This window comes from Rhincodon typus, chromosome 10 (genome assembly GCF_021869965.1).
Source record: "Rhincodon typus isolate 14 chromosome 10, sRhiTyp1.1, whole genome shotgun sequence".
Classification (NCBI taxonomy): domain Eukaryota; kingdom Metazoa; phylum Chordata; class Chondrichthyes; order Orectolobiformes; family Rhincodontidae; genus Rhincodon; species Rhincodon typus.
Window position 1 is genome coordinate 30,398,684 of NC_063341.1, and position 22,571 is coordinate 30,421,254.

Below are 22,571 nucleotides of genomic sequence, written 5' to 3' on the forward strand. Positions count from 1 at the left end.
CAGAGGAGCAGGAAGGCTGACGTTTCGGGCCTAGAACCTTCTTCATTTTCAGAAAAATGAAGAAGGGTCCAGGCCCGAAACGTCAGCCTTCCTGCTCCTCTGATGCTGCTTGGCCCGCTGTGTTCATCCAGCTCTATACCTCTTTAGTCTGGTGTGTAGTGCTTGTTAATTCTTTCATTTGTCAAGTGGGTGATTTAGTGGTGGGTTATCACAAAAAAAAGGAAAACAGATGGTCTTGGAGTGTGGAAGGAGCTGTAAGACTGCATAGTTAATAAATTCTATTGACAAAGCAAGTTATCTTGGTCGCCGTCTCTCCAACTAGCTTGGATCCAAATTGTCACCAAGCATCATTGACAGGAAATATCTTCCACAGATCCTGCAGTGACTGTGCTGAAAACAACATGCTCAAACAGCATGGTGATTATTCAGGAAGTTTCAGCACTTTGAGAAATTGTGCAAAACAACAAGGTAAATTTATATTGCAGAATATCCCATGGCATTCACAGAGATTTATGGTGAACGCCAAGATAGCAAAAAGTATTAGTATAATTTAAAAACAGGCATATCATTTCACAGTGTTCAGCAGCCCTCCCGAGTTAAGTGGAAATAGAAATAGGGTAAGGATATACTTCTAAGTACTCAAACCAGTTCTGAGAGTCACAATGGTTAATTGATGTGTATTTAGCGATGTAGATTCCTGTCAGCTTTGCTGTGTTATAAAGAATGAATCACTGAGTAATAAGGAAATTGCTGAAACTACAGTGAAAAGAGATTTTGTGACGCACTTCAACTGTGTATTCAGTATCATCAGCTTTTTGTATGACTTCTCATAGTACCGCAAACCCCAATGTCTAAGAATAGTGGATAATCCTGGTAGAAATGGCCAAGTGGACTTCTCGTCAGTGCTAAGAGACGATGAGCCAGCAGAAAAAGAGGCAATTTTTCAATATCTCTCAGCCAAAGCTGATATATATTTTTACAAGAGTATTATTTTTGTAAAACGAGAGAGCACATTGAATTTCAATAATTGCTTGAGACACTATTTCATTAACTTCTTGCTGATTATCTCTGTTCTGAAAGTGTCATGCAATCAAGCAAGATTTCTAAATCTTATGCTCTCTTTAGTGAGCAGAAATGGTGTTTTGTTTTCCTAAATAAAGGTAACCTGTTTTGTGGGCTGACAAATATTTTACCTTTTCTATTACCCTGCAGAATGTATAAACTGAGCAAGACAAATTCATCCTTTACCTTTCCCCCAACCCTCTGCAAACTCTACCTTTAGTTTGGCACTGTCTTCAGTCGTCACTCCTTAAACAGCAGTTAACTATAATCTGAACAGATAATCATCCCAAATTCAATACAGCTTTACCATCCAAAGAAAAATGAAATACATCTCTCCCGAAGTATTTATTTTTTCTTTAAAATGAGACATCAGACTTGTAATCTATGTAATATAACCTGTCATATTAATACCAAGGCAAGTAGAGCAACATCGCTTCATCGGAGGCCGCACTGATGATGTTGCCTAGCATGGTGATAAAATGCCTGTACAATAACCAGCCAGCTCAGCGAGCAAGCCGACAACCTAATAATGTGCCTTTTTCTTTGATGTAGAGGTGCCGGTGTTGGACTGGAGTGGACACGGTCAGAAATCACACAACACCAGGTTATAGTCCAACAGGATTATTTGAAATCATATGCTTTCGCAACACTGCTCCTTCGTCAGGTGGAGTCAGTGAGATATTAACCACATCACCTTTAATAGCATGTCATTCCTCACGGTCATAAAATTATTCACCCTCCAAATTATGAAACTATAATTTCAAAAAGAGAGAGATTTCAGCCGAACACATTCATGATTATATATCGGGGTCGTTCCTACACTTAACAACATTTTTACTTGAACACAGATACTTATGTTGAATTTATACCATTACCTGTGGTTCTGAATCAAGACTATTTCACACAAAGAATGAACAAAACACTTAAGGTTTGTGTTCCAGAACAAACAGCATAGCTCAGAGGGCTGCTCCAGTACGACTACAATGCTGCAAAACTCCTGTTCACAAAAAGGTGGGGCAGATGCAATCTGACCAATGAACACCCCATCAGTCTATCTCAAAGTGATGGAAGATGTCACTGACAGCAGTATTAAGGAACACTTTTCAACCTGCTTGCCAAGGCTCATTTTAGATGCACAAGGGCCACTTAGTTCCAGATCTTTGGTTTTTGTTTTCCACTAAATTACGCTTTGCTGTGTTTTCAGCAAAATAAAAAGTCTCTCGATCCCAAAGCAGACTTTGATCTTACAGGTCTGTGGTAACTTATTTTAAACCAGAAGATATATCCTGTGTCGTGGTTACTTGCTCACGTCAGCCATTTCAAGGCAACATTTGACAGGGGGAGGGCGGGAGATAGGAAGAGGGTGGTGGTGGGAGGAGGAGTGGAGTATCAATGAGGAGCAAAATTGGGGTAAATGAGAATCAAAGGGAAAGATTCTCCACTAGTTGCAAACATGCCTGGTATAAAGGTTGTGGTTGTTGGAGGCTAATTATTCCAATGTCAAGACATTGTTGCAGGCTTTCTTCAGAGTACTGCATAGGCCCAACCATACTGAGCTGCTACAATCAAGTTCTCTCCATTACAATGTTAGAAATGGGGATTTATGTTTTGGCTGCTGAAGATTCAGTGTCATTTACAGTTCTTCAGATGAAATAATTGGCGCCTGTGTGCAAGGCCTTGTTTACATGCGGGTTTGGACTGAGGAATAGTAAGTAACACGGCACTAAACAGGCAAAAATTATCTTTAAAAAGAGGGAATCTTACCATCTCCTGTGATGCCCAACAGTATTAACACTGCTGTATACCATCAGCATTCTGAGGGTTGCCATTATAAACTGAACTAGAATGGCCAAAAAACAAATGGCTATGAGAGTAGGTCAGAGACTGAGAAGTCTGATCCATAACTCATTTCATAGAAATATAGAAGATAGGAGCAGGTGCAGGCCATTCAACTTCAAGCCTGCTCTGCTATTCACTATCACAAATGATCAGAGCTCAATTCCCTAATCCTGCCCTCTCCCCACATCCCTCAATTTCTATGTCTACCTCTTTATTGAACACAAATTTTTTGGCCTCAGCCACTTTCTGTGGTAGTGAATTCCACAGGTTCACCACTCTCTGGTCAAGAAATTTCTCTTCATCTCAATCCTAAAAAGGTTTACCATTAATCCTTAAACGATGACCCCTGGTTCTGGACTCCACAGCCATCAGGAATCCTGTCTAGACCTGTTTGAATTTAATAGGTTTCTTTGATATATCCCCCTCGTTCTTCTAAACGAATACAATCCTAACCGAATCAATCTCATATTTCAGTCCTGCCATCTCAGAAATCAATTTGGTAAACATTTGCTGCATTCCCTCTATACCAAGAACATCCTACCTCAGACAAAGAGGTCAAAACTGCACACAATGTTGCAGATGTGGCCTCACCAATGCACCATAATCCCAGAAGGATTCCAATAGGTATGTCAAGCATGATTTCCCTTTTGTAAATCCATGTTGATGGTGTCCGATTCTACGACTGTTTTCTAAATGGTCTGATATAAAATTCTTGATAAATGTACTTGCACATCTTCTCTACTATTGACGTTAGACTCACTGGTCTATAATTCCTTGCTTTCTCTCCCCCTCCCTTTTTAAGTAGTGGGGTTACATTAGCTTCCCTCCAATCTGTAGAAGGGTCTAAAGAATCTTGGAAGATGATAACCAACGCATTCGCTATTTCCAGGGCCATCCTTAAATTCTCTGGGATGTAGATTAATCAGGCCTAGGTGGATTAACCATGGGAAATGTAGGGTCACAGGGATAGGCTAGGGGATGGGTCTGAATGGGCTGCTCTTCAAAGGGTCAATGTTGACGTGATGGGCAGAATGGCCTGTTTCTATGAATTGTGTCCTTCATTGTGAAAACAGAAGCATGAATATAGTTTGTCAGCCATTTCCTTGTTCATCATTATAAATTCCCCCATTTCTAATTGTAAGGGACTTACAATAGTTTTCACCAAGATTTTCCACTTTACATGCCTATAGAAACATTTACAGTCCATTATGTTTCCTCCAAGCTTACTCTAACTCCATTTTTCCTTTCTTAATCAATCCCTTGGTCCACCTTTGCTGACCTCTTAAACTGTTCCCAATCCTCAGATCTATAGTTTTTTCTTCCCAATTTGTATTCTTCTTTATTGCATCTAATAATAATACTAACTTCCCTCATAAGCCATGGTTTGGCCTCTGTTGTCTTTGTACTCTTACCCCAGACAGCAATAAACAATTTGTATTTCACCCATTTACTCTTTGAAATATTCGCTATTGCCTATCCACTGTCATTCCATTCAGCAAATTTCTCAATCCATCAAATGCAACTCATGCCTCATATCGTAGGGTCTTAACTCTGCAAAGCCTGCCTATGATCTACAATGCACAATCAAGTGTGAAGGAAGACTCTTCATTTGCTCCAATGACACTGAACAAGCTCGCCACTAATCTGGACAAAAACAGCGTGATTGGGGGATCTATCACCTTAAGCAATCAGTTGCTTCACAACCAGAGCACAGTGGCAGTAGCATGCCAACTGAGTAACTTGTAGTTGGTACATTGTGGTAATATCCCAAGTGTTCAGTCATAAATTCAATACTCAAAATGGACAAAAGTTTTTTTTTACTCCAGCATTAGTTTGTTACAAAAGGAAATGGTTTATTTTGGAATCTGAAGTGCAAAATCATTCAGATCATAACCATATCAGGATTCAGGATTAGCTAATCAGGAGTTGATACCAACTGCGCTCTCCACTGTGCCGCAGCAGATTCTGATACAGATCCTTCTTAGCATCTTCTTCTGGCACATGCAGTAGATCCCAAATTTGGTCAACTACAAACCCGGAATGTTGGAGCTGGACCAAATCTACAACTATAATTTAACCTTCTGTTAATATCACTGAACTAAACTACATAACTCCAGTTAAAAAAAAGTTGAATCTTAGTTATGTTTGATCGCCACACCTCTCAAAAGAATAAAATTCACGGAAGAACCAAGGGAAAGAAAGTTACTGGTAGGATCCCAGGGCTAAATTGAAACTGCAAGAAATCTTTATTATACAACCCTGAACAAAACAAAAATAATAATGACTCACATATTGAGAGGAAAACGTGTGTGATTTATATCATAGAATTTCCTACAGTGTGGAAGCAGGCCATTTGACCCATCACGTCCATACCACTCCTCCAAAGAGCAACCACCCAGACCTACGACCCCACGCAATCCCTGTAACATTCCCATGGCTAATCCACCTAGCCTGCACACCTTTGGACTACAGGAGGAAACTGGAGCACCCAGAAGAAATCCATGCAGACACAGGGAGAATGTGCAAACTCCAAGCAGTCACTGGGGGTGGAATCAAACCCAAGTCCCTGGTGCTGCATCGCTAACCACTGAGCCACTGTGCCGCCCATATATTAATATCACTTAAGAGTTTGAATTTCAAACTCATAGAATATCGGAACACAATCAAAGTTTCTGGAAAAGCTCAGCAGGTCTGGCATCATCTGTGAAGGAAAAAACATAGTTAACGTTTCGCGTCTGGTGACCAGAGGAACCCATTAACTGAACTGTGATGAACTTTGTCTTAATTTTACATTTTTTAATTGTCTATGTCATTGATGTAGATGCTGCATTAGGGTGACTTATAAAACTTTTCATTGTACTTTACTCACGTAAAAGTACACATGATGATAAATTTCTGTTCTATTCTAACTGTGCCAACAAAGAATTCAGAGGTGATGAAAGAAAACAATTCATTGACTTCTGTGTCCATAACGGCATTATTGAACTAGTTCAATTTTTTCTTTTACCCTTGCCACCTTTAGTATCCATGACTTGTCTGTCTGTCTATGAAGGAGGGCAATTTAAGAAGGAGTAGAGTTTAAAATTATAGAGTTATAAGTTAGCAATTGATAATTCCTTTTTGCCTTTGGTTAATGGCAATTTGTTTGCAATAAACAGTTATTTTCTTGTTAAGTACACAAGTCTGGTGAGTGTTTTCTTTGAACCAGAGTTTGTCAATCAGGTAAACTGAGAACTCTGGATAGTTTGACAAGATTTATTTTACATTTTTGATGTCCACAACAATAATGGAGCTTCATTTCCAGCATACTATCCCAATAGATCATGACAACAGGGAGTAAACATTGAAAGACATTAGCTTGCTTTTGGCTTTGGGTTTGAGATTAGAAAATTCAAAGATTGTAAACTTCTATATCAGTTTTGGAGGCCTGACTGGAGGTAGATGCAAATATAGTTTGTTTCTGAGAAGGTAATGTAGGACTGTTCAGGGAAAGCTTAAATTAACTGGTGTAAAAGTTTAGCTTGTGAAACACACAGACCAGAATGTTTGGTTAGAAATCTGCAGGCTATTAAGAGACCAAGAAAGTCGAAGATTTCAATTTTGTCAGTATTCATGTAAGAATTCTTCACAGTTAACAGGATAGAACTGGGAAGAAGCAATTAAGTCAAACCTAAAGATGTCATATAGAATATTTCTCTGGATTTGAAACACTAAAGTGATTAGTGTTGGGGAATAGATACTTTGTTCAGCTCTGTGTTTTTAAAGATCTTGCAAACTCTGTTTTCTAGTTTATTTTAGTTTGTTTTATTTTATGTTTTCCATTTTGTGCAATAAATTTCTTATTTATTGTTGAAGGAAACTTTTAGCCTTGTCTACCTATGTACAGCGAATGGCCACCACAATAATTAAATGACATATCTATCATGCCAGATTTCACTCTGGAATCTAACCTGTCTAGTGATTATATTAGCTAGGATCGTTCTATTATGCTGAACAAGAAAACAATTCTAAACCATATACACAACAAATACAGCTTTTACACTAACATTCAGGATTAAAATGAGATAAATATGAGTTAAAAGCCTAATGGTACGAAGAGCATTGGGCTGCAAAACCAGCCGCCAAATCTCAAAAGCAAAGTTTGTTTTCACTAAACTGATCAACTTGATGGCCCCACATAACATTAGAAAATAAAAAAAAGTTAACAGAAACTGTAGGTAACACCCCACAAACTGCAACATAAATGGCCAATGCAGTCAAGAGAGATCCCACCACTGTCGGTCACCCAAATATCATTAAAACTCTTGTCTCCTTCGCAAAGGAATTCCAATCCTTCACCTTCAAAGGTCAGAACTCAAATGCCCTTAAAGCCTTTATGATTCTACAACTACTCATGTTTTGCTCAATCAATCTCTTCTCCTGAGACCAAGCTCAAGACAACTTCTGAGACTGATTCCAAGTGTCCAATTAATGCTACAATTTCAGCTTTTATCAAACAGCTAGCTTCAACAAGCTGCCACAGAATTTCATAAAGCTCCAAGATTTTTCAGCTATATCAAATAGAAACTACTTATGGGCTTCCATAACCCCACTCACAGCTGCAAAGAATCATCCAGGTTGTCTTATTATCTCTAACCTTCTTCCATAGTATACAGCCACCACTCTGTGGGACTTATTACGTGGAGCCTACTTGTGCAGTCTGGAGCTGCTGTTCCTGATCCAGTACTCTCTTGGATCCAATTTGTAACTAACTCATGGAGCAGTAAACATTCAGATAAGTTCAAACAAGAGAACCTAAGTACGACCAATCAACATAATAATGCAGCCTGTTCCAGGCTGTACTTAAACTGACCTCCAGGGTTTACTGAATGCTTTTAATTAATTCAGCTCCAATTCTCTTTGGACTGCAATTACTCAAGTGTATGATGCCTCGTCAATGTCAAATTAGATTTACAAAATGCTCAGGACGTCTGCAAATACTCAAACACATGAGAAACTATCCAGATCTTAACTAATACTTTGAGATCGTAAATGCTCCTCTCCCATTTAAAAGTTTAACTCAATAATTCACATGAATGAATATAAAAGCTCACTGCTACTTCTGAAAGGTCCCTGGAGCAGTACCAGATTAGCTTGCCATGGATTGACTGCTGTGTTATAGAAGTTTCGAAATTCAACAGTAAATCCTCTGGTGTAGTATAAGAAACACATGTTCTGTCACATTAAATCTACTGAAGTAACGCTTTGCAAAAACGAAATATTCAATGCAGATGCACAATGCCATTTTAAAACTATTATATTCTATCCAAAACAACGGATCAACCAATAAAAAAAATCAAAAAGGTGCCAGAAAAAAATAAAATCATTACTAATTTTAATCTAGAAATTTTAACTTAACAGAAACTTTTATCAAAATTCCAGAAAATGAGACCTGAAAATGTAACCCAAGTATTACAATTACGTGTAATGGCTGCCAACTTGTGTTTATCTTGCTTCTTTTGTTTATTAGATGATTACCAATTGTACCTTGCATTTTAACTTAAAACCATTGAGCTGTCTAAATTTTCTCACATCACATTTGCCTCTTTTGGAAATCACTAAATCTTTGCCATCATATTCTCAATCCTTTTACAAGCAGAACAAGTTTCTGTCTATCTACTCTATGCCAATGTCACATGATTCCGAAAACTTCTATCAGAACTCCTGTCCGCTGTCTCTCTCAGAGGAGATAAGTCTAAACTTCTCCAAACTAACCTCATTGTTGATATTTTTCATCCCTGTAACAATTTTTGTAAATTTCTTCTGCACTCTCTCTACATTATGTTTGCATTCTTCCTACAGTGTGGCTCCCAAGATGTTTCATAACACTCCTGTTGAGGTCAAACAAGCGTTGATAAGTTAGGATAACCTTCTTGCACTTGTACTCTATGTCACTATTAATAAAGTATATGATACTGTAGTTAATTTTAAAAAGTGACACACCTGTGAAACCCAGATCTTCTGACTTAGAGTTAGGGATACCACTGCTGTGTACCCACAATACCCCACAAAGGACAGTTGAATGCTTTATTAATTGCTTTCTCCACCCTTCCTTCAGTTGATCAATGCACTATACCACCAACCCAATCCCTCTGCTCCTGCACTTCATTAATAATTGTACACTCTGTTTTATATTTTCTGTCCACGTTCTTCTACAAAACTGTATCACCTCATACTTCTCTGCGTTGAACTTCATCTGGCACCTATCTGCCCACTCCACCAACCTGTCTATAACCTTCTGGAGCCCTACACTGTGCTATTCTTTGTTTGCTATCACTCTGCCAATTTTAGGACGGTGGAGAGTCAGAGATTTTACAGCTTGGCAATAGACCCTTCAGCCCATTGTCTCCATACTGGCCACAAATCATCTATCTATTCTAATCCCATTTTCTAGCATTTGGTCTGTAGCCTTGCATGATATGGCATTTCAGGTACCTACCCAAATGCTTCTTAAATGGCTTGAGGGTTCTTGACTCTACAACTCATTTAGGCAGGGTATTCCAGGTACCTACAACCATCTGGGTAAAAAAAAATTCCTTCAAATCTCCTCTAATTCTTCTGTTCCCTACCTTAAAACTGTGCCCTTGATTATTGATCCCTTCAAAGGGTTAAGTTTTTCCCTACCTACTCTATGCATGCCCCTTGGAGATTAACACGTATCAATCAGGTCCCCCCCTCAGCCTTCTCTGTCCTGAAGAAGAACATTCCAACCTACCTTTTCTTTGCTTATAGCTCAGACCCTCCAGTCCAGGCAACATTCTGGTGAATCTCCTCTGCATCCTTTCTAGTGCTATCACATCTTTCCTCTGGCGTGGCAACTAGAACTTCACACAACACTCCAGCTGTGGCCTAACCAAAGCTCTGTATAGTTCCAATGTAACCTCCTTGCTCTTGTATTCAATGCTTTGACTAATAAAGGTAAGTATCACAATTTTGTATCCACATTGCTTCTGTCCCTTTAATCCACAAGTCTATAATGTGGCACTGCGTCAAATTCATTTTGAAACACCATGTACATCACATCAATAGTATTGCTCTCTGTGATCCTTTGTTACCTCTTGAAAAAACTCCAGCAAGTTCGAGACTTCATTTCTCCTTCAGAAGTTCATGCTGGATCTTCCTAAACCAGCCACCTTTTTCTATGTGACTACTCACTCTATCCAGAATAGCTGTTTCTAGAAGGTTCCCTACCAGTGAATTTAAACTGATTGACCTGTAATTGGTGGACTATCCTTACAATTATTTTTGAACAATGCCTGCTCCCTGGAGTCTGCAGAAGACTGACTCAATAACTTTGGATGCATATCATCTAGCTCTGATGCACTGTCAACTTTAAATAACGATACCTATTGAACACTTCCTCCTTATCAATTTTGAACACTTCTAGTGACAAAGCCTCCTCCTCCATCATTGAGGCCTGGGCAAAATCTACCACTTAGTAATGACACATGCAGAGTATGCATTTGACACCTCAGTTATGCCTCTTGCCTCCATATGTAAATCCCCTTTTTGGTCCCTAATCAACTGTACTCCTCCACTCCTCCTTTTACCACGCATTTACTATGATGTGCCCAAAGAATACTTTGGAATTCCCCTTAGATCTCCTGCCAGTATTTTTTCATAATCCCTCTTTGCTGCTTAGAGGTTTTATTTTTCCCTACTCTCTGAATCTTCTGTATTCCTCTCAGCTCTCAATTTTAATTCCCACCTAACAGCGGTCAGAAGCACACTTTTTCTTCTTTATTTTAGTTTCTATCTCCTTTTCAATCCAGGGGGCTCTGAATTTGTTTGCCCATCACTTCTCTTGAGAGAATCACCAAACCATTGCATCTTTCAAGGAAGTCTATTGTTCTGCTGCAGTTTTTCCATCATCCTTTTGTTCTATTCCATCTGCCGCAGTTCCATTCTTGATCAACTGAAACCTGCTCTCCTCCAATTAATTATTCTTTACTCGATTGCCTACTGTCCTTTTCTACTGGCATGCTAAATGTTATGATAAAATTATTTTGATGGGCCAAATGGCCTGTTCCTGTGCTGTGTTGTTCTTTAATTATTATCTCCCAAATGTTCACCCAGTAATATTTGATCTATTTGGTTCAGCTTATTTTCCAGAAACCTGATCCAACAGTTTTTTTTTCTTTTTCTGTAGGTTGAATACATATCGCTGTAGAAATTTTTCCTGAAAAATGTTAGGAACATTTGTTCCCATCCCTCCTTAACACTACCACTGTCCCAGTTCACATTTGGGTATTTAAAGTCTCCAATTATAACCATTGTATAGTTTCCCTGTAGATTTGTTCCTCTACACGTTGCCTATTAGTCTACACAGTACACCAAGCAACTGCACCATTTTGTTTCTTAGATCTGGCCAGATTGATTCAATCTTTAGATTTTCTGGAACATCCTTTGTCTCAGCACTGCTAGACCCTCCTGAACTAAAAAAAAATGCCAAAAAAATCCTTTCCTACCTTTTCAGAACATCTAACAATGAATACTTAACACCCACTCCTGCCCTTCTTTCAGCCAAGTCTCTTATCTCCACAACATCATATTTCCACTTGCTAATCTGCACCTCTTACTCCCAATCTTATTTACTATACTCCATTCATTCACATACATGCACAGTAATCCTGATTTAGACTTCATTACTTTCTGCCTTACTCCAATTTCACCTGATTATCTATTCTCTATATTACAGTTATCCAGCTCTCCATACCCTTACTGAGTTAGTTGCACATCTTCCCACAGCATTGGCAAAATGATCCACAGGGAACTCGGTCACAGCTCTGTTCAGGTGCAATCTGTACAGCTTGTAAAAGTACCATCTTCGTCATAGACAGTCCCACTGTCCCAGGAATCTAAAGTCCTCTCTCCTGCACCACTTTTCCAGCTACGTATCCATCTGCCTTATCCTTCTATTTCTATTCGCACGTGGCACTGGAAGCAATCCAGAAGGTACTACCTTTCAAATCTTGCTTGCTAATTTTCTACCTGGCTCCTTAAATTCTGATTGCAGGACTACTTCTCCTTCCTACTCAAAGTCATTGGTGCCAGTGCAGATCACTACCTCTGGTAGTACTTGTTCTCTCAGAAGAATGTCCTGCAGTTGCTCTGCTGTGACAACATACCAACATGGAGCCAGAAGATGCTGTCTGTTCCTCTAACAAATGAATCCCCTATAACTAATGTTCCTTCTTTCTAACTGCTCTCCTCTGAACAGGCAGAAAACGTGGCTTTGACTGTACTCTAAGAAACCAGTACCCTAATCCAAAACAGAAAACCAATGTGTGTGTAGAATTCCTGAATTACCTGCCTGTTCTCTTGAAATTTCTTGTGGTCACCTATTCCCTTTCCCTATTAAGAGCTCCCAGCCTATAAGCTGCATGTGATCACCTCTCTGAACATGCTACACACAATTCTCAGCCTTGTTGATTTGCCGCAGTGACTCCAGCCACCAACCAAACTCTAACCCAGAGTTCAAACTTCTGCAGCTGGCAGCACTTCCTGCACATGTTGTTGTGCGGACACCAGTAGGATCTGTGACTACTCATATTAACGGGTACACATTCCACTCCACCACACGGAACTGCCATACCTTGAAACTCTATCCCTTATGTTAACATTACTCTATTTTCAATTATTAAATGTTACTTTATTACATTGGCCCTGACTTTCCCTTATTCACATGGATAAGGCTGTCTTGGTAACAGGAAACAAAAAAAAATTACATCCTTTATATATTACACAGTATCAACCAAAATGCCACAGTGATCATTGCTAGGGCCTTAATTTATAGAAATCAGATAGGGACTGAAGGTATGGTTGCTAAATTTGCTGATGACACAAAGACAGTTAGAAACGTAAGTTGTAAAGAAGACATGAGGAAGTGATAAAGGGATATCAATGGGTTTAAAAAGTGGGCAAAAATGTGGGCCAGGAATATAATGCAGGAAACATGTGAAACTGTCTATTTTGGCAAAAAGAACCAAAAAAGAAGCATATCAACTAAATGATGAAAGATTGAAGAGCTCTGAGTTGCAGAGAGTTCTGTGTCCTGGTGCAAGAATCTCAAAGACTAGTATGCAGGTACTGCAAGTAATTAGGAAAGCTCATACAATGCTATTGCTTACTGGGAGGGAATTGATACAGAAATAAGGTGGTTATGTTTCACTGAAACAGGGCATTAGTGATAATTACAACTTAAAATACTGTGTACAGTATTGGTCTCCTCATCTTAAGAAGGATATAAATGTGCTTTAAGCAGTTCTGAGGTTTGCTTCATTAATATATAGCCTGTATGCCAACACCCATGTGTCAAAGACAATGTCATGAAAAAAAACAGAATGTGGCTTGAATCTGTTGGGGTTTAGCAGAGTCAGAGATGACTTAATTGAAACATACAAGATCTGGAGAGATTTTGAACATGTGTATATGGAAAAGATGTTTACTCTTGTCAAAGGGTCTAGAACTAAGGTTGATCATTTAAAAACAAGGGGGCACCCATTTACAATAGAGGAAGAATTTTTTCTCTGAGGGTTGTGATTCTTTGACATTCTCTTCCTCAAAAAAACTGGTGCAAGCAGAGTCTGAACCTTTTTAAGATGTGCCATCCTTACTTTGTCCTGCCTACACGTAACTCCAGACTGTCAGCAGTGTGGGTGACTCTTAACTGCCCTCTGGGCAAATAGGAATGAGCAATAAATGCTGGCCTAGCCAGTAGTGCCACATCCCATGAATGTTTTTTTTAGGAAAGGTAGATTGGATAGATCCGTGGGAAACAAGACGGTGAAAGCTATCGGTAGGCCATGACCATATTAAATAGCAGGGAAGACTCGAGGGGCAGAAGGCCTACTCCTAACTCGTCTGCTGGTATTTTCTTATGTTGTATATTTTGACGTCAAAAAATTTGGTTTGATTACGCCTCTGTGAAGTCTCTTCTTTTGAGTCGTTTTATATTAAGGGTGCTAGAATCGCCTGTCCCAGTTTCTGTAGGTAAATGATGGCTTTTTTTTTGGTTCATTTTTGTTTTCTCCGTTTTTCATTTTTAAAGGCATCTGCACACTAGCTTATTCGTCGGAATCAACAGGAAAACACCCATCGTACTTTCAAACTCTTCCGCAATCTGTCGAATTGCACTAGCATCAACTTTTATACAGTATGTCCCCTTTCCATTCCTTATGTTCAATGAAATAAGGCAAACAGCACATTTTTCGCATTCTCTCCTCAATCTTGATTCGACAAACCTAGGGAGCACAGTTTGAACAACCCACAAACAGCAGAGCTCCTACCAGGCTTACAACAACTCCGCACATCATCAGCTTCGAGCGAGAGAAGCTTCTGCTTAAAGGAAAAGGGGGAATTCCAGCAATTCCTCATAGAGACGGCCAAGCAAAGGCTAGAGTACTGGAACCCTTCGCTGTACTCAATATAAGTAATAAATTATACAACACATTCGCATAATCCTGAACAGATTGTCCTTCACAGGAATACCATTGTCTCTCCGAAACAAATGTTGCAAGCAAGGACTGTAACAAGTTTCGCCGCCTGTAACAAACGCGGACAACTTTCGCTCGCGTACATTACTCACCACTTCCTTGTCGAGTGGCTGCTCGTTTGACCTCGTAATACTCCACGGTAAACATAAAACAAAACGCTCCAGATCCTTCTCTCGAACGGAGAAAGGCCTCTGAGGGCCGTGGGAAGATGACAGCGTTAAATTCGAGCCGGAGACTCTCGCTGATTCGGGGCGATAATGCTCTCCCTGAGCGAGCGGTATTTCCAGGCGCCGTCTGCTGGGCTCGGGCGGGGGCGGGGCTACAGGTTGGGTCCCGCCCACCGCCTTCGTCACACGTCAGCAAGTCGTCCGAGCCCCCTCTTAGCACCAGTCCTGGCAAATTGTAGCCTCTTCTGTCAATGCACGCCTTTCTGTTTGGTTTGTAATTACATGGTAAGAGCAAATTTAAAAGATCATCTAAAACAAAGGCTGATCGAGGAGCCATGCGAGTCATTTTGGGATTTGTGCGCCACAATAACAGGTCTCAGTTTTGCACGCATGGTCTGATTTAAAATTGTTTTCGTATCGTCTGGCGTGTCTGGTGTGTTTTTTTTCGTAAAAGTAATGATCATGTTCTGTGCTCGAGATAACAAGCCGGACTGAACACTAATTCATATTTTGCCCCATTTTAGAGGCACAGGCAGCCACACCGCAGCGCAGTTCTGAATTGGATCAAACCGTGCGGAAAATGGGCTTTACACGTCCTGAAGTCTCGTTCTATCTTATCAAAGTTTTGTGGCACCAAGAACATTCGGCTTCTCTTTATATTCCCAAAGCCATTAACACATAAATGTGTAGTTATTGCATGACGAAATAAGCCCAGTGAGTCTCAGAGACAGCAAGAGCTGCCGATGCTGGAGTCAGACAACAGTGTGGAGCTGGAGGAACACAGCAGGCCAGGCAGCATCACAGGAGCAAAAACCCTTCTTCAGAAAATGAAAGATCCCGACCCGAAACGTCAACTTTCCTGCTCCACTGGTGCTGCCTGGCCTGATGTGTTCCTCCAGCTCCACGCTGTTGTTATCTTTAAGCCCAATGAATGTTTACATATTGCAAAGACCAACAAAGTAAATTGCGTCAAAGTATTCCAAAATTGAATGAAACTGGCGGCTTTTGACCAGCAAACATTACAAACTCCAGCTTCTCTGCAAATAATTCCCATTCTGGACTTTTTCCCGCAGCGATACAAAACCGTGTGACGGACTTCTAACTATAATACCAGTGTTTTGGGTTGGTGTTTAGGTCAACACATGAGACACGAGTTTAGGGAAATTGGCAACGATTGTAGGAAGTAATTTGTAGATGTGTATTTTGGTGTAGTTTGTAGTTTAAATGTATTCATTTTAATTAAATAACTAAAGTTCTATTTTTGTCTCATTGTTTTTATGTTGCACAGCTTGCTATCAGAATGTTACATCTATTTATATCCCAAATTTTTACATCTGTGGCATATAAAGACTTAGTTCGACGCATTGCACACTGGGTTCTTGTGGTGCAGTGGTAATGTTCCTATTTTCAAGCCCTACCTGCTTCACAGTTGTGTAATATCTCTGAACAGGGTGATTAGAAAATATGTATAAATTGTGGTGAGAGAATACTAAAGCATGTTTCGCCTGACGTGACTTTCATCCATAGGCATGGTTATAATCTCAAACTTTATTCTCGGTTAAAGATTATCAAAATATCACCTATTGTAAAAAAAAGGCGGTGTGGTTGAGATATGCACGTTTGGTAAGGATGGATTTGTGCCAGCAAGCTAGCTTTCCCAACCGTACAAGTTATAACTAGATTAGCACTTTGTCAGAGTTAGAACAGCGTCCTATTACTGCAGACGCTGGATTCTGTACTGCAAACAACAAATGCTGGAGATCACAGTGGGTCAGATAGCATCCATCGAGAGAGAGCAAGCTAACGTTTCGAGTCTAGATGACTCTTCATCAGAGCTCTATTATCCACTGTGATCTCCAGCATTTGTTGTTTTCAGTGTGTACACCTGAACGGCTAAAAAAGTAATGAAAGTAGGTAAATAGGATTAACATCAGTTTTATTTGACCTATATATTTAAAACAGCAAGTTTATTCTTTTAACAGAGTGACAGATCCATTCTCAACAAATAGCACGCGATTGAATCATTGTGACTGATGGATAATGGTAAACATTTGGAACAAGCGAAGAGGGCAATCAGTTTTTCATAATCTATTAAAAAGAGTATTGATGGAAAATGCCATTACAAAAAAAAGGAACTTGGCTGCGAGACACAATACTTCAGAAAGGAGTGTGTTTTTATAAATAAACACTTAAAGCATTTGAAACAATAATTTTTCTCCCAAAAGAAGCAAGCACTTAAGCACGAGAAAACAAAAGAGGCTTTAAAGGTTTTCTTTTAAAAAATGTCAAACCACGTTAAATTGTCTTAATTAATAGTAATGCCTCTGCTGCATTAGATTGCAAGAGAACTTTTCCCGGGCCTGGAATATGCAAAATAAGCAAACTAAAGCAAGAGATGGTAAAAATTCCGGAGGATGTGTACGAGGTGAATTATTTCTTCCAGTGAAATAGAACTACATTAATTGTCTGCAAGCCAAGCAAACATTTAATTAGTATGAACTGCCGTCCGTTAAAGATTTTATTTTAATTTTATCTGGGGAAGCTGCTTTGACTTTGTTCAGCAGTAATAATGGGCTATTTATGTATTTATGAGCTAAACGCGCCTTGTTCCCTAAACCTCTGCTCAAGTATTCCCCGTGATGTGTTATAAACAGATATTTGCAAAGAGTTGTACCTGCCTTTAACCTCTTAGATCAATAAAAAAAGGACAGATTTAACTGCTTAAGCTTTCTAGTTCCAGGTCAGAAAACTCTCCATTATTAAGTGATAGATTTTCTTCTTCAAAGTGGAATGTTTTGCAACCTTACCAATGTTTGACACAATACGCCAGAAGGTTAAATATAAATATTGTTAACAGGTTCTCATTGCTTGCACAATGATCTCTATACAAGTTATGTTCAACAATAAGGAATTTCAAGAAACATAATGCACGGCACAATTGTTTTTCATTCTATTAAATGCATTTATTCGTGTTTACTTACAGAAACTTCAAGAAACGTGATTGTTTCAAAATACTATTATATGTCCCGTGGACAAATATTGGGCCATTTGTTGCCTGCGCTACGCTGTGATGGGAAAAATAAACGGTTCTTAACTCGATAATAACATGGGGGCGCTAAGGGCCGACAGAAAAATTCGCACAAATACAAGTGACACAGAGGAGGGACTTCCGCCTTGTTGAGAAACGGTTGCGTAAAACAGACGCAAGTGCCAGAAAGTGTACGTAGGTTGGTGATATTTACCGACAATGCTTCATGACTTAAATACCACATTTTCCACGACAATTTTATTTGTCCAGGCCTGGGATACAGGGTTGAGAAAAATCAATGCTCACTATACTGGGCAAATGCACCACTGGATTTGGCCAATAGCTGCCAGAAAATTTGAGAGGAGTCTACGAAATACTGTACTCCCGATAAAGTGGATCTCATAGCAACTTGGAGTGTCGGTCTCAAAGTGCACAGCGGAAATGCAGTTGGTTCAACCCAATGCAATTTACGGGAAAGCAGATGATGTGTACGGTGCTGCCCGGATTGTAGGGGCGGTCATCGCTCACAAATATCACAGGAGAAACTAGTTCGTAAGAACAGACTCCAAGTATCATTCAACATATTGCTAAAAGTGAGTTCAACTTGCAATAAACAGCACTAATACACATTTCATATGAACCAACTGTTAATGTACTAACATGAGGGCTTTAACGTTAAGTGAGCATTGCAACTTATTTCGCATTCATGGTTGTATTGCTTCCATTTCTCCAGTGAGATCAGTTTCTTGAAAGGAATTTTAGCAGTTTTATGCGAGATGATTATAAGCAGATGTATTGGGCCACATTTATGATTCGGGTCTCACGTTTGAAAGTCGGACAGCGGAAGATGTGGTATTTACATATATTGCCCGACATCCTTTCATTCCGTGTCTCTCAATTATGCCAAACAAAAAAAAATTATAAAAACCTTATCCATATTCAAAATCTATATGTTCCGGACATCTCGAACAATGTAACTACAAAGTCTTGACTAAACGACCTCTATTTCGCAGTCCTGCCATCAAAGGGATACCTAGCCGTTTTTAAACGGACCAAATGTGATCGAAGAGAAAGTGGATTTTCCAACAATATTAATTCACAAACCGTGGATCAGCGGTTTCAGAAGATGATTCCAGCTTGGTTGAACAATGCTTTAATATGCGATGAAGCGAGGCAAGTTTCAAACTCACGTTGTACGTACATGAGGACATTTCAATTGGCAGCTACCGTTTCCTTTTGAAGATTGGCCAGAATCACCTGCACTTCGACTAGTTTGCTCTTAAGAGCTGATGGTGCGGTGGAACGACCGAACAAGTTTCGACACCGTCTGAAAACTTCATTAATGGTGCCTGCCCGCATGCAGCGACCAATCATCCCGCACCGTATTGTCTCACCCAACTAGCACCTGTAGCTGCGATTACAAAACAGCACAATCATTCCCAGAACTTGACTACTTTCCTCTAAACCCATGAATAGTTTGGTGATGAGACGACTCACAAGTTTGATTTATCATAACGAGATCCTAAACGGCAAGCAAGAGGTGGGACCAGTTAAAAATATTTGCAAATATGCTGTTCTCGAGGAATGATCAAATATTTTGAATCAACTATTCAAGATGTGTGATTACGCACGTCTTCAGCAGCTGGGACTTACCCTGGATCCTTCTGGACACTACCAGCGTGCCACAAGAGCCCTCATGCTCAAGAATAAACTATTGATCACCATTTCTACCAGATTTTCAGCACTCATAGCTGTCTTCAGCTACTTGCCTGGAACAGAATTAATTGAAATTTGAGCTGAGGTATAGCGGCTAGAATACAAGTCGTTGCATTCGAACTGAAAACAATTATAAACTGTCCTTGCTTTTGCTTTAAATAGGGGAACCCCCCCACACAGAAATCTGGAAAGTTGAGGTGCCATTCAGACATTAATTTTGCTCTCCGAGACATTTCTAAACGTTGTATTTCTGATGTAAACGTGAGATTTTCCACCTCGCCGGAAACGGTGAGTAGGGGCTGCAATCACTGCAAACACAAAATTAGTCATTCGTCAAAGAAACGTAATATGGGACTGTTTCGATTGCTGAAACATCTCTGGTGCTACAGTTCCTAAATACACATGCACTACCAAACACTTAAACACTCCTAAACACACTGACTAGTCGATAACAGTAAACAGAAAATCCATTTAATGAAATGACTAACTGCTTTATAGACCTTTTTTACCGTTCGAAATTCTAATATGAAGTTTTTGTTTCTTTTTTGGCAGATGACAAGTACGGTATTGCACAATTCATTCTTAACAGAGTCTGTTTTTCTTTCTCTATCCGTGAAAATAAAACATTTAATTATATTAGTTGGTGGATCAGAATTTTCATTCAAGTGTTCTGGCTCTTAAGTATTCCTGAAATTGGGACTTGCTTAATGTTTGCGAAATAACTAACAGTATTGGCATTAAAATGTTAGCAGTGAACTAAGTGCTTTGCATAATTTCCAACAATATCGTTATGTTGTGTATTTTGAAACTTTAAGCTAAACAGAAATGTCTGAAATGATATAATATTTGTAATATTTATTCTAAAACGATGGTATAACTCCATAAGGTATCTGTCACTTCAGCAAACAATTACTCATTTTTTACAGGATGACTCATATTTAATAAGTTAACATCAATTTAAAAAATAAAGCAAACATCAAGTGTGGAAGTGTGCTTGCATAAAAAAGGGCTTTCAAAAGATCGTTTACTGATCTGATCTCTCTCACACACCACCTATTTGCTTTAATATTCATAGCATTAAATTGACAGCCAAAAGGAGCAGCAACTTTTGATGTACTTAATGAAGCAGAAAAGTCAAAACTTTAGTTACACTGTATTATTACATGGAGTTTCACTTCCTGTGCTGAGGAGGTGGGGAAATCACATCCTACATATGTTAATTACACACTGGAAAGCACACTTTAAATGTGCGTACATACCCTCAATCACACTAATTATTTGAAAATTGTTTGAATGAAAATTTTAAATGGAAAGAAAACACAAGATTAACTCAATTTATTTGTCATCAGATTGGGTGAGATATTGGTTTCGTAGACAAAGATATCTATTAAAGACGCACAATTTTTCATACTGTAACTTCACATGAATTCGTAGGTGCGGGGTACTGCACAGTTACCTTTAAGAATTTTTTCCTATTCTAATAGATGTTCTATTTTAACAAACATGCAACCCACACAAACTTACTGATCAATAAAATGTTACTCAATTGACAACCAATTTTCTCCAAATCAATGAATTTGTAAATACTAATTTTTTGGCTAAAGCCCAGTAAGTGTAGGTGGCTGTCTTAATCTGGAGGTTTGACAGTCACCACAATAACTTGTTTACAGAAACAACTTGTTTCCACCATGACATCTGTCCCAAAGTATAATGGTGCAAGTCTGTCTCCACAGCAATATTCACAAAGCATGGCTGACAATAGTGACTCATAATCCATAAATAGAGTTGGCCCTCCAATTGAGCTTGATGACAGAGGAACATTGTGCAATACACAGTTTTAAATTTTGCTCATTATCATCCAGGAACTACACTTTGCTTATGTACACATTTGAAGCATTAAAAAAATACAAATTTTCCTGATAGTTTCACCTGATTTTATGAACAAGCATGAAATTTTAAGTGCTGAAAAGAAATCTTCCCTACAAAGTCAACAGCCTTAAGGTTTTGCATAAGAATTAATATACCTTGTCAATTTAAGATTGGCCAGAGCAGCAGAATACTGCAGTGCACTAAGCTGTACACATTTACATCAACAGTTTCTGCATTTCATGGGCAATAATATCAAATGAGGTCAGATAGCCAAGAATTTAAATGGTGCCACTGTTTGAATGGATTAAAACGTAGCCTTTTAATCTTCTCCAATCCTTGCTTATTCAAGCCAGTAACATAAAGAACTGACAAAGAGCATAGGTTATTCTGCATTAAACAGAGTGACAAATAAGTAAATTTGACCATAGTCCCAAAGATTCAGCTTTTGAGCCATCCAATAGTTAAAATTAAATAATTTGCAGACTTACAAAAAAAAGATGTGAATCATAATGATCTAAAAGATAGCTCAGGGGAACTCACCCATAATCAAAGCAGATTATTCTAATCGGAAACTGTAAATATGGATAAATAATGTGACCATTAAATGAATTAACTGCAATGACAGGTTATTATAAAATAAAAGTAATCAACACAAAACAGTGAACGGTATGTTTTGGTTTCCAATGATAAAATCTTAGAGAACTTCTGCAGGACTTTCTCAATTTTCTGAAATAATGTGTGTTTGCTAATCTTCCAGTGTAGTTATGTGGACAATTGAGAAAACATACAAATATAGTTTTCAAGCTTCAGTACAAAAATGCAAACATGTTTTGTGCATGTTTGACTTAGTTTTACAATTATGTTGTACAAACACAACAGAGCTTGTTAAAACACAACTTGTTAAAATGTTTCTTTTCATGCTGTTGTACAGCTCATATTTCAGGTGACAAGAGTCATGCAAGTAGAGCTTAGCCTTAACTTGACTCTACTAAATAAATTCCTAAGATTGGAAATAGTTTCTATCCTTCATATTTCATTGCTACCTTCAACTAAATCTGCTTATTTCAATGTTTATTTCAATGGGCCAATACTTATTTCACTTCAAAAAATCTTCCTTATGGATAATTTATCATTCATATTATAGAACTATTTATTTTGTTAACTACTCCCAGAAAGTTTTCATGTAAGGAATCACAAGATTAGTTTTACAATATATGTAGCATTGGGCAGTTGAATCTTTGATTTTTTAAAATAAATTTACACTTTTTATTAATGTTTTGCATTATAATTTCACATTCACATTTATCTTGGACATGACCTATGAAAGCAGAACATATTGTAATTATACTTAACAAA

General features: G+C 38.7%; 1 protein-coding gene and 2 long non-coding RNA genes across 3 annotated transcripts in view; 1 reads left to right on the forward strand and 2 right to left on the reverse strand.

The window, feature by feature from the left end:
• The window catches only part of jak1 (Janus kinase 1), a 112,824-nt gene extending 98,194 nt beyond the window's left edge, over positions 1 to 14,630 (reverse strand). The window contains exon 1 of the mRNA XM_020518719.2: positions 14,528 to 14,630. Within this exon, the coding sequence (XP_020374308.1) occupies positions 14,528 to 14,582 (55 nt within the window). The 5' untranslated portion in view covers positions 14,583 to 14,630. The remainder of the gene's footprint in view (positions 1 to 14,527) is intronic.
• Positions 14,631 to 14,728: 98 nt separating this feature from the next.
• Positions 14,729 to 15,860, forward strand: LOC125484176. The gene is made up of 2 exons (XR_007263016.1): positions 14,729 to 14,887; positions 15,127 to 15,860. It is a non-coding gene; the product is annotated as an uncharacterized LOC125484176 (long non-coding RNA).
• A 1,683-nt stretch (positions 15,861 to 17,543) lies between these two features.
• LOC125484177 overlaps positions 17,544 to 22,571 on the reverse strand; it is a 14,612-nt gene continuing 9,584 nt past the window's right edge. Inside the window, exon 2 of the long non-coding RNA XR_007263017.1 lies at positions 17,544 to 19,654. This is a non-coding gene — a long non-coding RNA (uncharacterized LOC125484177). The remainder of the gene's footprint in view (positions 19,655 to 22,571) is intronic.